General features: G+C 39.8%; 1 protein-coding gene across 1 annotated transcript in view; it reads left to right on the top strand.

The window, feature by feature from the left end:
• Positions 1-13,452, top strand: part of SMYD3 (SET and MYND domain containing 3) — a 397,374-nt gene that overhangs the window by 24,913 nt on the left and 359,009 nt on the right. Inside the window, exons 2-4 of the mRNA XM_032184877.1 lie at positions 2,964-3,027; positions 11,488-11,595; positions 12,720-12,777. Of these exons, the coding sequence (XP_032040768.1) occupies positions 2,964-3,027; positions 11,488-11,595; positions 12,720-12,777 (230 nt within the window). The remainder of the gene's footprint in view (positions 1-2,963; positions 3,028-11,487; positions 11,596-12,719; positions 12,778-13,452) is intronic.

Raw genomic sequence — 13,452 nt, 5'->3', positions numbered from 1 at the left:
AATGCACAGCTGTATTTAACAGTGACTTTGTTTCAATAATGTCTGTAATAGATTTAGGTTGGAAATTAGGAGACATTTCTTCTTAGGAAGAGCATTTGAGCATTGGGAAGGGTTGCCCAGGGAGGTGGTGTCATCACTGTGCCTGGGGGTGTTTAAGGAAAGGTTGGCCCTGGTGTTTAGGGACATGGTTTAGTGGGTGACTGGTTGTAGGGTGATGGTTGGACCAGATGGTCTTGGAGGTCTTTTCCAACCTTAATGATCTTATGTTTCTAAAATACTGAGAACTACAGGAATAAACTAGGCAAATTATCTCACTTTTTAAAGTGTTCTAGAACATATAAATCATGTATACACTAATTTTATTATTGAATTCTTTTATTCAGGTTAAGTGTGTTAGATCATACTCTTTTTCATTTAAAATATCATGTTGCAAGACCTATGGATGCTCTAAGATCTTTCTTTTAGTCCACAAAGGAGGACAGGACTGGGGGTGGGGAAAAGCAACAACTTGATCAGTAGTTGCAGCATTCAAGCCTGTAAGTGCCATCCTACATCTGAATGTCATTCAGAGAAACCCCAAAAGATGAATGGGTTGTTCATTTGTTATGCAGTGACAGCAGGGAGTCACCTTATTCAAATAATCTGGCTGGTGGTGTCCGTGTGGCAAAACTCCAAGTTTCAAGTGCTGATGCCTAGATTTTTCTGCATATTTGTTTGTTACTGCAGCATTGTGAAATCTATAGGGAAAAAAGATACAAAGGATCTAATCCTGTAAAGTACTGAAACTCCAGCAGGTGCTGAAGGACTTGGGTGCTTTGTGGCAACAGGTCCACTAATTGTTTGACAAAACAAAGAGCAAGTAAGTGTTCGTGACTTCACATCAATGATCCCAGTAAATCCTGGCGTCTTTTAGAAAAAGTATACCAAGGCAAGGCCTGTTTGCAGTTTGTTAATGTTGTCAGATTTAGTCTTCTGATGGAAGGATGTGAAATCATTAGGGGAGAGTTCTCCAGTACTTATGGACATTCATTCACTTAAGTTCTGGCTGCAAAGTTAGGATTACTCTGCTCTGGGAATCTGTGTCCTACTGGTTGATACTCTGCCAGATTGGTACTTTAATGTGTATGTGACTGACATTGGAAATGCTGTGTTTGCTAAATCCTAACTTGCATTTAGATGGATAGTATTTAGAATAAACAAAGTCTGCCTTAAATGTTCTGCTCATTCTGCAGCAAAAAGCAACAATTGAAGTCTGATGCAGTCTGCTAGCATAGGTGTAAAATATTGAGTATAAAGAAGGTATTAATGAAGAGGTTGGAAGAGCCTTCATGCCTTTCTGTGATTCTGTAAAGCTACATGAAGTAGAACTATAGAGAAAAGCAGAGGCAACCTGCGGAGTGGCAGTCATGAAGGTTATGGTCATGCAGATGGACAGCTAAACATCAAACCAAAGCTCTAGATGTTTTGTTTTATCTTTTAATCTTGGTTGGTAGGCAGATTTTCTTAGTGACAGCATTGCCGATGATGAATCTGATTTGGAAAGTTTATTGGCAGACTTGAAAGGTAACAAAGCAAGTTAAAATTCTTGTAGCATAATCTTTCAGCAATTTGAAAGGTTTGAAAAGTGTTCATCTATGCTGTTAATTGAAAAACATCTAGAAAGAAGGTGCGACTGGTATCTTAAAAATGATTCTTTTTGTCCCTGATGAAATATGCTGCTCAGTATTAAAAATGTCTGTCAAAACTTGTCTTGGTGGGAATTCAGTTGTGTGTGTTGTTTGTGAGCATTTATTTATACCTGGGCTGCTTCTGATATCCAAATCAATGAGTAGTTCCAAACGGCATTTCTTTTCATTTTCTGTTGTCTACAGTAATTTTTCTACTGCAGTATTTTTTTCCCTAAATAACTCTGATATGCACTTCTAATCTGGAATGGGAAATACACTCCTCTGTCATAGGCTGGCTAAAGGTGTGTCATTGCTCAACCTTGAAAATGAAGCAGCTCTCCCTGGCTGGCAAAATGAAGATTTCAGACTTATTTCTATCTCTGAATTGTCTTCAGGGATTGTACCTTAAAATCAAAAACCTATTATGCATGCACAGGGTTTTAGATTTGGTTTACAGGAATCTAAGAGTTGCTTAGTTTTTTTCAGTCTCCAGGACTCACTTATCAGGTGGGAAGGTAAGGGAGGCAATAGCAAACATATGCTGATATATGAAATGTTTCTATATTACATTTAACCTAGTAGTTAACAGGAATACATACAGAATCTTGTGCAACAAAATTGTGCTTTCTATACAGTAGATATTAAAAGATTGTTACTTGATTTTAATGATCTGTACATTCAATTTTCTACAGGAAATTGAGGGTATGGGGGCATAAAAATCTGTCTTGTTTATACTGGTCTGAAATAAATCTTTTATTTACTTGAACCAGAAATAGAACCAGAAATATTTTCTTAAGACAAATTTCTGTTTACAAGTCAACCTCAATGAAGTAGTAATTTGATATCATAACTGCAGTTTCACAGTAAGGTCTTCATTAAGACAGATAATGACTCCTGCTGCAAGACCCAAGACCGTTAGTAAATATATTTTCTATCTGTTATGCTTAACTCCAGTTATAATGTCTAGTTATACATCTACAAAGTCAAACTCATTGGGACTGTAGCTGTATGGCACAAAAAAAGGTATGTTTGATATCTTTGCTGTGGATCCAAAGTGGCCCCAGGTATACTGAGTCCTATGTGTAAAGGATTGTGCAAATAGCTTTGTATTTAAGTGTGTCATTTCTTCTCATGCTACAATGCGTTTTAGACTACTCTTTTCTTTTGTTCCCCTTTTATTCCAGATGCTTTTTTTTGCCTTGGAATATTTGAAAACTGTCAGTTATGTAAGTAAGATAAACGTTAAAACTCTATTTGTATTTATAACTGATTTTCTTTTTTGTTTTCTTCAAATAGGAATGAACATCTGCACAGATGCTCTCAGTGCAAGGTTGCTAAATACTGTGGTAAATCTTGTCAGGTAAGATGAAATATTACAGCTATAAAGCACTAAAGAAAAACAAGCATTTGAATGCTTAATTTACAGGGTCTCCATACATTTTCCACACTGTCACACCTCCAAATTTTTTTGTTTGTAGTTACAGATGGAGAGCAAACATGTCGCCTTGTTTAAATTTTCTCATAGTTACAAATATAAGACTGGCAAATATCTGATTGTAATCAGAGCTAAAGAAAGAACCAAGATGAAATGTGTGGTGTTTGGCTATGCTTGGTTAGAGGGGGAGGAAGACTTCTGGTTGCATGCTGAAGTTTCTAAGTCAGTTTTGCAGTAAAACAAAAGATTATTCTTGAAATACAAATTTCGATGATAAAGTACGTTCTCTCTTTATTAAGAGGAAGAAAGCTGTGAGAATCTGGAGAGAAGAGAGCCTTGGGCAAAACTGTAGCTCTGAGGAGGGTATCACAAAGACGGAGCCAGGCTTTCCACAGTGATGGGTGGTGGGATGACAAGAGACAAAGGAAATAAGTTGAAGGAAGACCGCTTCAGGTACAATAAAAGGAAAAGCTTTTTAACCTTGAGGACAGACAAGAAATAGAACAGGCTGGCTAGGGTAGTTGTGCCGTATGTGTGTTTGGAGGGTCTCAAGACCCCACTGGACAAAACTCTGAGCGGGGTCTGACCCTGGAGCTGACCCTGTTTTGTCACTTAATCTCCAGAGATCCCTTCCAATTGTTAATTATCCTATGATTTTATCCTATGAAACCTTTCTTAATGGTGTTCAACCCTAAAACTTGAGTTTTTGTGTTTGGGTTGTTTTGTCACTGGAGCTTGTGCACAGAAGTTGGCAGGACATGGTATCAAAGGGTCACACGGGTAGGTGACTGCGTAAGGTGTGATATGGTATAGAACCTGGCACCTGAGATTGAAACCATATAGTTTGCCTTATAGAACCCTTCAGGTTTTACATCATTGCTCCTAGCATTGCGTGGTAATTTGGTTGTTTTTCCTAAATAGAGAAGAGTGAAGAAAGACAACTAATGGCTGAAAAGAAGTAGTAGTGATCCTCTGTCAAAGGTATAGGAATTTAACTGCCGTCATTGACCTTCAAATGATCCTTTCACATCTTATGTGCTTTGGAAGCAATTCTGCCTTAGTATGATCTGCAACGTTCTCAACCCCTCCTTTTTGGGATTAAAACATATGGAAGTAGAAAGGAGGAAGATAGGTCATCTTGATTCATTGTACAGCAAATGCGCACAATGTACATTAGGTGCTTACTGTAGCATCCATAATAATGCCACAAGTAGATTTATTATGGAAAAATATGACTGAAGAATATAAAAGACCAGAGTTATTTGTAAGGTAAGTTCAAAACAAATATGTGTCAGGAGAGTCTTTGAGAAATCTTCTGTTGGCAAGTCTAATGTGGAATGAGACAGCATGCAGCACTCCCTGTGCTGGCACTGACCTGCACGAGCAAACCTGCAAGGTGTAACACAATAGCCTCTTATAGCCTAAGTTGTAATAGCAGTGAAACTAGGAAATGGGGCTTCCTTTGAGAAAATAATTATGTGAACACACTTCAAAGATTTGCACCAGAACATCTGAAGTCATCTGGGGCATCTTTGCTTTTGGCTTCCAGCTCTAGGCATCTTGCGCTTGAAGCCAGCTCAAGTTGCTCTACCTCCACAACTGTAGGTATTGATTTCAGTGACGCAGGCTAGAGCTACTTTAAGTCATCTGCACTTAACATGTTATGTATTTACTGTTACATAGTATCATGTGCTATTAATATCAATAAATTAATATTGAATTTATATTATATAGTGCTTTCTGATATTAGGTGGCAATTGAGAATAACTGAAAAAATGTTTTTTTTTTTTTCTAGACAAAACAGGGAATTTATTGGGATTGACAGCTCAGGGCAAATGATACAAATAAAACTCAGACCAACCAAAAACTCAGCCCAATCAAATCCATTTTCTCTTCAGTACTGTCCACTACTTCATATTTCTTCCGAAAAGCTATCTAAACTGCTCTGCAGCTCTGCTTTTATAGCAGCCCTTAGCAAAGCTTTTCTCAGCCACGCCAAAGCTTTTGTACTCAGCCTCTGTAGATTTAGTGCAATTGCTTAATATGTGCATTTGTAATTGAACTAATTACTGAGCAAAATAAACAGCAGGGTATTAAATCAAATTGCAGTGTGCAGATTTAAAAAGAACATTGGCAAAACAGGACAATTTTATTTTTCTAAATACAGACCAACTTAGAAATGCATATTGTACAGTTGGATTTACAATTTACACTTTAGTTGAAGAATGATTTGATTCTGGAGTTTTCTGGGTAATACAGAAAGTCAAATAAGAAAGTAAACTGACTTTCAAAAAAAGAAAAATTATATTAATCTGAGCAGCTGAACTAGGTTTATGATAAAGGTAGACTTTGAAGGAAGCGACTACATGTACATTCATCAGGGGATTTCAATGTTAGGATGTACCAAAATGAACCATTTTAAAGCTCATTTAAAAGATTTTAAGAGTTCATTTTAAAGATTTCTTGTAGGAATCTTCACTTGCTTAAAATATCAGGTGGTTAAGAAAAAGTGTCTTTGCCCTAGCATGTAAAGGAAGAAACACGCTTTTGAAAGATGCTTCACATACCTTGCAAAGTGTTATCCTACAAGGAGTACAGAACAAAACTGCATGGGAATTGGAGTTCAAGTTGCAGAAGTCTTCATTATGTTGAAAATGAATATTTTGAGTGTATTGTGCCAAATTTAAGAAATCCCTGTTATCTCTTTTCAGGCCAGTTTGAACCTGTTTGGTTTCACTTTAATTTAAATAAATAAATAAATAAACAAAACAAATGTGGGACTGGAAGTGAACATGAGATTCTTTAGGCTGACCTGTTACACTGAATTCTCGTTTCAGAATCACTTATATGTAGGTCTTTTAATTGTGTTTTTTTTCAGTTGGACCTCATTGACTTTTGCCCCTTCTTGACACTTCCCTGCTGCAGCACCTTTCCCACCTGCTGATACCTATTTTCCCTAATTTACTAGCAGTGTTATGTATGTTTTGTGTCTCTCCAAACATAGTTAGCACATCTGCTCCACCTTATAATCACTGTTGTGATCTCCTCTGGCAGTGTTTATTAATTTGGTGTGTCCCATAGACTGGAGACCAGTGATGTAAATGAAAATCCTCAACAAGTGGGGGAGTCACTTCAGGAAGAATTCAGAATATGCCATCATGAGATATTTTTATGAAGTCATTTCAACAATAAGACACTTTGTAAAAATTGAACAATCCATTGGAAACTACAAATTCTGACATTTTTAATTAGCCACTACATCCCAATGGGAAAATATTCAACTTTTTTTTTTGGATGAGCTGTAGTCTTTAATTGCTTTCCATGAGTGCATTAATCTGCAGGCAACATTCAACTTTTTTTTTGGTGCTGTAGAGGAGATGAGGGGAAACCTTAATTTTGTAAATAATGGCTTAGGGTCTTTCCTAGGATTAGGGACTATTTGGAGGTGGGATAGTATATCTCAGTGCAAGAACAGACATGCATCTCTGTGAAGGCGAAACAGGTCAGCTGAAAGATAGGCAAGATCTTGTGGGCAGATGGAGGTGTTTGTGCCAGTGCCCTGAGCCAGCAGGAGGTGATGCTGGGGCTGCATTAAGTGACACATGGTTGTGTGCTGGTGTTTGTATGTTGGTTTGGCCAGGCAGGCTCTCAGTCTGCCACCAGTAAACAGCTCTACACTGCAGTAAGTTCTGAGCAGTTTGGGCTCTCGTCCCTTCTCAGTTGAGTAAAGGCTGAGGAATTGCAGGTGGGATACACTGGGCTTGAATGAGAGACACTGACCTAGGAGGGATTTTCTTTTTTAGTTTCTAAATGAAATGAAGTCTGCGGAAGGAGGGCCAGGTACTGCCCTGTACTTCCCTGCAGTTTGCTTTGCTTGCTTCCTTCTGGGAGCGTTTGTTTTTGATGGGGAGGGTGGTGGTGGTGGTATATATGTTGGAAAAACTGGAAGGACTTCCCTGACAGGGAGGGAGCAGGGCCAGACCAGGTGGTCTGCAGGATGGTATTTGCACTCATGCTGTTTTGGGGATGTAAAGCCCCTGCCTGAAATCCAGAACATGCAGAGTTCAGAAAACCTCCTGTGGAGAACTGTGGGACTAACATAAACCCAGCAGTAACTATCATTAGAGACTAGCTTTAAAACTAAGTCACTCCAGGATCGGAGGTTTTCATAGTCCATATAGTTCTGTAATTTGTATCCTTGTTGTATTGGTAGTGAGAAGGAATAGCGCTGCATCTCATTACACCTGATGTATTTGGAGCTTCCCCCCTAGTCAGCAGGGAAGAAGTGAGTGGCAGTCCCTGTTCCAGCAGGCTTCCTGCAGAGGAGTATGATTCCTTCTTGGCATCAGTTTCAGCCAAACACTGCTTAGAAGAAAGCATCTGGTATAACCATTGTTCTCATAGGGAAATGCATCTCCAAGAAACGTGACATATTATGCTGTGTGGTACTGCATATTTTGTCTCATTAGGGCTTTATTGGTTGGGTATGCTATTAATCATTTTAATGTCACCTTTAGCATACTTGACATTCTGTGCAGTATTTATGTAAGGAAAAAAAAATTGACAGATAGAGGCTTGTTCCAAAGAACAATTTTAGTTTAAGTGGTATAAAAATGCCAATATAATTATATTACAGAGAATGACGTCTGGACATTTACAAGCATGACCTTGTTTCTTCTAGACAAGAGTAATTCTATTCACCAGTAGATACTTAGCTTTTATTTGTCAGACAGTGTGCAGCACTAACTGTTTTTGGATTAATGCCTTCTTGATGTCATTTTTTTCCCCTTGTAGAGTTATGGGTAAAGGAAATGAAATCAGAAATCTCTTATGTATCTGAAGGAAATAAAAATTACAATTTATTTATTATGTGTAAGCCAAAGGTGGAGGGAAAACCCACAGTAAAACAGAACAGTGCTACTGGTGCTGAAGTCTGGTTACCTGAAACAATTACCCTGCTTCAATGCAGCTTAAAAAATATATTGCATTATATTGCATGATAGGCTTTGTAATCTTTATAACTGGAATGTCAGTGTCTACAGGTGTGATGTGGACTTGTACATTTCACTGTTGTTCCCTCTTTTTTATTGCTGAATGTATAATTGCTTTGTAGTAGATATTTTATTATTTTCCATGTAGCAGTTACCTTACAAAAGCTGGTGTTCTCAGTTTTTTTTCTTAATGCATGTCTGTGAGAAAATGTCACCTTCACAAGCTTTTGGTTATTCAGAGTTATTGTCACCTTAACAATTGTTTGCTGTGTCCTATTTTTCCAATTTGCTTTTAAAAAGGTATTTAAAAAAAAAAAAAGCTCAGTGTCTTCAAACCTATACTGCAAATATATGTATTAAATATTAACATAGTAAATCTTTACATAAGACGGTCTTGAAGACGTTTTTTAAAGTATAAACAGAATTTTGAGCTTGGAAAGACAGAAGGCAGAAAATAAAAAGATGATCAGACATTGACTCTGTCTTCCAGCATGAGTTTCTTTTTCCTAGAAACTCCTTGTTGCTCTTCTGCACAGACTTGGGGGGGGAGACACATTTCAATATATAGCAGCTTTCCCATCCCTAACCTTGTCATTCCTTCTCTGCTCTGACAATGTTACTCATTGTAAGCCATTCTGATAAAAGTGATCCATGAAATAAAAAAATTCAGGTCCAAGTAGTACATGCAGCTGTATCATCTTTGGTTCTTTCTATTTTGGTCACTTTTGGTTACTGCAACCATTCCTGGTCTCTGAGCTCTGGACATATCATCACTGGTCCTGCCAACAGTGGATGTTAATGCCTAACCAGGTCAGGTGGCTTTGGGAGTGTTTTTTTTCAGCATGGGGAACTTGATTGTTGCTTTAGAGCAGCTGCATTTTGGTGAAGTGGATAGACAGTCAGGTCTCTGTGTCCTTGATTTGAGTGAACTCTTAGGCAACAGTGTGGTGTATGTTGACAGAACTGGGATAGCTCAGGGAGTTTTAGCCTCCTTTCTAGTTATCTTCAGTCTTGAGGAACACACAGCTCCATCTCTTCTTGCCGCAATGAAATGAGAATCAGAACCCATTTACTTACTGAATTAAAAACTCAGCTTGAATGGGGATATCAATTTAAGCTGCTGATGCTATCATTGCACAAATGAGCATGTTGCACAAAGGTAAAGAAAATTGTATAGGGGGAACATGGAAACAAAATTAGAGGTATTTCTTCTAGGTTTCTGTACAGTTTTAATATTACTTTACATATTCACAGAATCATCTAGGTTAAAAAAGACCTCCAAGATGACCTAATCCAACCTCTGACCTAATACAAACATGTCCATATCACTAAGCTCTACAGCTAAACATCTTTTAAAGACCTCCAGGGATGGTGACTGAACCGCTTCCCTGGGCAACCCATTCCAAGGCCTAAAAGCCCTTTCCGTAAAGAAGTTCTTCCTAATATCCAATCTAAACCTCCCTTGGTGCAACTTAAGCCCATTCCCTATTTTCCTATCACTGGGCATGTGGGAGAATAGACCAACCCCCCACCTTGCTACAGCCTCCTTTAAGGTACCTGTAGAGAGCAATAAGGTTGACCCTCCTCTTCTCCAGGCTGAACAAGCCCAGCTCCCTCAGTCTCACCTTGTATGACTTGTTCTCCTGACCCCTCACCAGCTTTGTCACCCTTCTGTGGACTTGCTGGAGCCCCTTGGTGTCCTTCTTGTAGCGAGGGGCCCAAAACTGAACACAGTACTCGAGGTGTGGCCTCACCAGAGCCGAGTACAGGGGGAGGATCACTTCCCGAGCCCTGCTGCTCACACTGCTTCTTATACAAGCCAGGATGCTGTTGGCCTTCTTGGCCACCTGAGCACGCTGCTGGCTCATATTCAGCTGACTGTCAACCAATACTCCCAGGTCCTTTTCTACCAGGCAGCTTTCCAACCACTCAGCGCTGCTCGGGGTTATTGCACCCTAGGTGCAGGACCCGGCATTTGGCCTTATTGAACTTCATACAGTTGACCTCAGCCCATCAGTCCAGCCTATCCAGATCCTCCTGCAGAGCCTTTCTACCCTCGAGCAGATCGACACATGCACCTAACTTGGTGTCATCTGTGAGCTTACTGAGGGTGCACTCGATCCCCTCATCCAGCTCATCGATAAAGGTATTAAAGAAGACTGGCCCCAGTGTTGAGCCCTGGGGAACGCCACTAGTAACCGGCCTCCAACTGGATTTGACTCCATTCACCACGACTCTTTGGGCCCAGCTACCCAGGTAGTTTCTAACCCAACAAAGCATACACCAGTCCAAACCAAGAGCAGCCAGTTTCTTGAGGAGAATGCTGTGGGAAACAGTATTAAAAACCTTACTGAAGTCAAGGTAGACCACATCCACAGCCTTTCCCTCATCCACCAAGCGTGTCACTTTGTCATAGAAGGAGATCATGTTCGTCAAGCAGGACCTGCCTTTCATGAACCCATACTGACTGGGACTGATCACCTGCTTGCCCTGCAAATGCTGTGTGATGACACTCAAGATAATCTGCTCCATGAGCTTCCCTGGTACTGAGGTCAAACTGACAGGCCTATAGTTTCCCAAGTCTACCCTCCGGCCCTTCTTGTAGATGGGCGTCACATTTGCTAGCCGCCAGTCAACTGGGACCTCCCTTGATAGCCAGGACTGCTGATAAATGATGGAGAGCAGCTTGGCCACTTTGCCACTTCTCTCAGTACCCTCCTTTTTATGCATTAAAGAAGATAGTATTTGAACAAGTATGGTAATAACTGTGTTGTTGGAGAGTAGCATGCAACAGACAAAGTAAGGATTGCATAGATCAAGGACTGAATGGGGAACTTGAGAATGTTTTTGTTTTTACTACTCTTATTGTTGTTAAAAGTAAAGTAAAATTCTGGGGCAGCAAAATGGCAATCCTCTTGTGTGACCTGCACTACTGTAGCTCCGATGTCTAGTACACAATTAATCTTACCTTAAAGGAAGTAATGGCTTGATGAGGGTGTTTTGAATAGATAATCCAACCTGTGCTTCTCCACAGTTGAGTGATAGCTGCAGTCTTAGGCTGTTTTGATACAGCATGTGTGCTGCTGTTATTTTGGCAGTCAGCATGAGATGTTGCCTGTGGTAGCAGCTGCTAATTCAGTGGGTGTCAGTACCTGAGAAAGGGCTGCCTCCTTCCTGCCCGTGGGAGCTGAAGGGGGGGTTCCTGCCCCGGCCCGATTGGCCCTGATGCTGTTCTGGTTCTGTGTCCCTGGTCCAGCCAGAGGCAAGGCTGACTATGCTTATTGGTGTGCCTGTATAAGTTTGTGTGTGCATATATAGAAGTACATAAAACAGGGTATAAGTTTTGGAAAATAACATGTTTTTTTTTTCTTTCTCTTTCTTAAAAAAAAAATAGAAAGAAGCTTGGCTGGACCACAAGCAAGAATGCAAGTGTCTTAAGAGCATCAAGCCTAATTTTCCTCCAGACTCCATCAGACTTGCTGGCAGGATTGTTTTTAAACTAGTAAGTGACATTCTTTTAGATGTATTCAGTGTAACAGTTTCAGATAAATACTTTTTTTCCCATTACATTTTTAATGTAATTAAGAGTTAGAAAGCCGAAGTGACTAGGATTGCTGAACAAAATTGGACTACATATCGCATTAGATTAACTTGCAGAAATGCTGAAAGTATCAAGAGATACTAAAATGGACATAATTAACTTTAAGATGTCTGTTTAAGAGGTCTTAACTTTAAGAGGTCTGTTTGTGAAGTTTTCTGCCTGTGAGTATGGTATCATCCTAACCTTATTTCTGCCTAGAAAGAAAGCAGAGAAGGACACACTTTTTTTTGGTTCATACTCTTGAAGATATTGGTGCTTCCATTAACTTCAGTGGGAACCTCTTCTTTTTTTTTCCCTTCTATATGGGTAGTAAGGACAGGCATGCAGTTAGCTAGCCCTTTCTTTAGGGGCACAATCCCATCCTTTTATTGTTGAGTTCTCTTAATTTGATTTCTTTTTCTCTATACTTTTTTGGAAGCCCTGGATGTTTGACATTCCAACAATATGATTAAATTATGTGGACTAAATTTTCAGTTAGGTAATTAGGCTTATGATTGGGATGGTAAATCAAAAAGGACTTACTGCTTTTTTCTTTTATTTATTTTTTCTGACCCTGCCACGGTGCTGTCCTTGAATAAAAATGTGCACATTTGTAGTGGTCTGGGATGATAAAATGTGATTTTAATATCTTCATTTGTACATTGTTGGGAAGAGTGTGTGCATGTTTTTTAAAGGGCAAATATGTACCTAGCTATGCTATGCGTTAATTATAGTCTCATGAAATCTGAGATTGCTAACCTCATAAATTGCTTTCAATTATAGTGTGAAAGGCCAAAGTAAATTACTAGGGGTAAGCTGCCAAAGTCAAGAAAATATATTAGTAGAAAGTGTCGTAACACCAAAAAAAAAAAAAAAAAGTATTTTTATGGTAGTTTACAGAAAGCATGGATTGACCAGATTTATGTTGATGCTGTTACCCTTATCTAATTATCTTACAGGCATATCACACTGAATAATCAATTTTGTAGAATGTTTTCAAGATAAAACATGCTGTGTAAGTGTTAATTACCTGTTTTTCTCTACAGCTTAGACAATCAGTATGCATTTCTGAGAGACTCTACTCTTTTTCAGATCTTCAGTCAAGTAAGTAATTGCCAACCATATTGCAGGAAATGATTCCAAATTCTGTTTTACAGAATGGCCAGCCTATCTTATTGCACCTTGCCTTCTGAAAGTCTGCTACTGTAGTATAATAGAACATGGCATGAAAAACAGAATCAAAGCAGAGCTACAGGCTGGGAGAGGAATGGTTGGAAAGCTGCCAGGCAGAGAAGGACCTGGGAGTGATGGTTGATAGTCGGCTGAATATGAGTCAGCAGTGTGCTCAGGTGGCCAAGAAGGCCAACGGCATCCTGGCTTGTATCAGAAACAGTGTGGCCAGCAGGGTTAGGGAAGTGATCCTCCCCCTGTACTCGGCTCTGGTGAGGCCACACCTCGAGTACTGTGTTCAGTTTTGGGCCCCTCGCTACAAGAAGGACATCGAGGTGCTTGAGCGAGTCCAGAGAAGGGCGACGAAGCTGGTGAGGGGTCAGGAGAACAAGTCTTACAATGTGAGACTGAGGGAGCTGGGCTTGTTCAGCCTGGAGAAGAGGAGGCTCAGGGGTGACCTTATTGCTCTCTACAGGTACCTCAAGGGAGGCTGTAGCGAGGTGGGGTTGGTCTGTTCTCCCACGTGCCTCGTGACGGGACGAGGGGGAATGGGCTTAAGTTGAGCCAGGGGAGTTTTAGGTTGGATGTTAGGAAGAACTTCTTTACCGA

This window comes from Aythya fuligula, chromosome 3 (assembly GCF_009819795.1).
Source record: "Aythya fuligula isolate bAytFul2 chromosome 3, bAytFul2.pri, whole genome shotgun sequence".
Classification (NCBI taxonomy): Eukaryota; Metazoa; Chordata; class Aves; order Anseriformes; family Anatidae; genus Aythya; species Aythya fuligula.
Note: the sequence above shows the minus strand (reverse complement) of the source record. Positions and strands in the feature narration are given on the sequence as shown.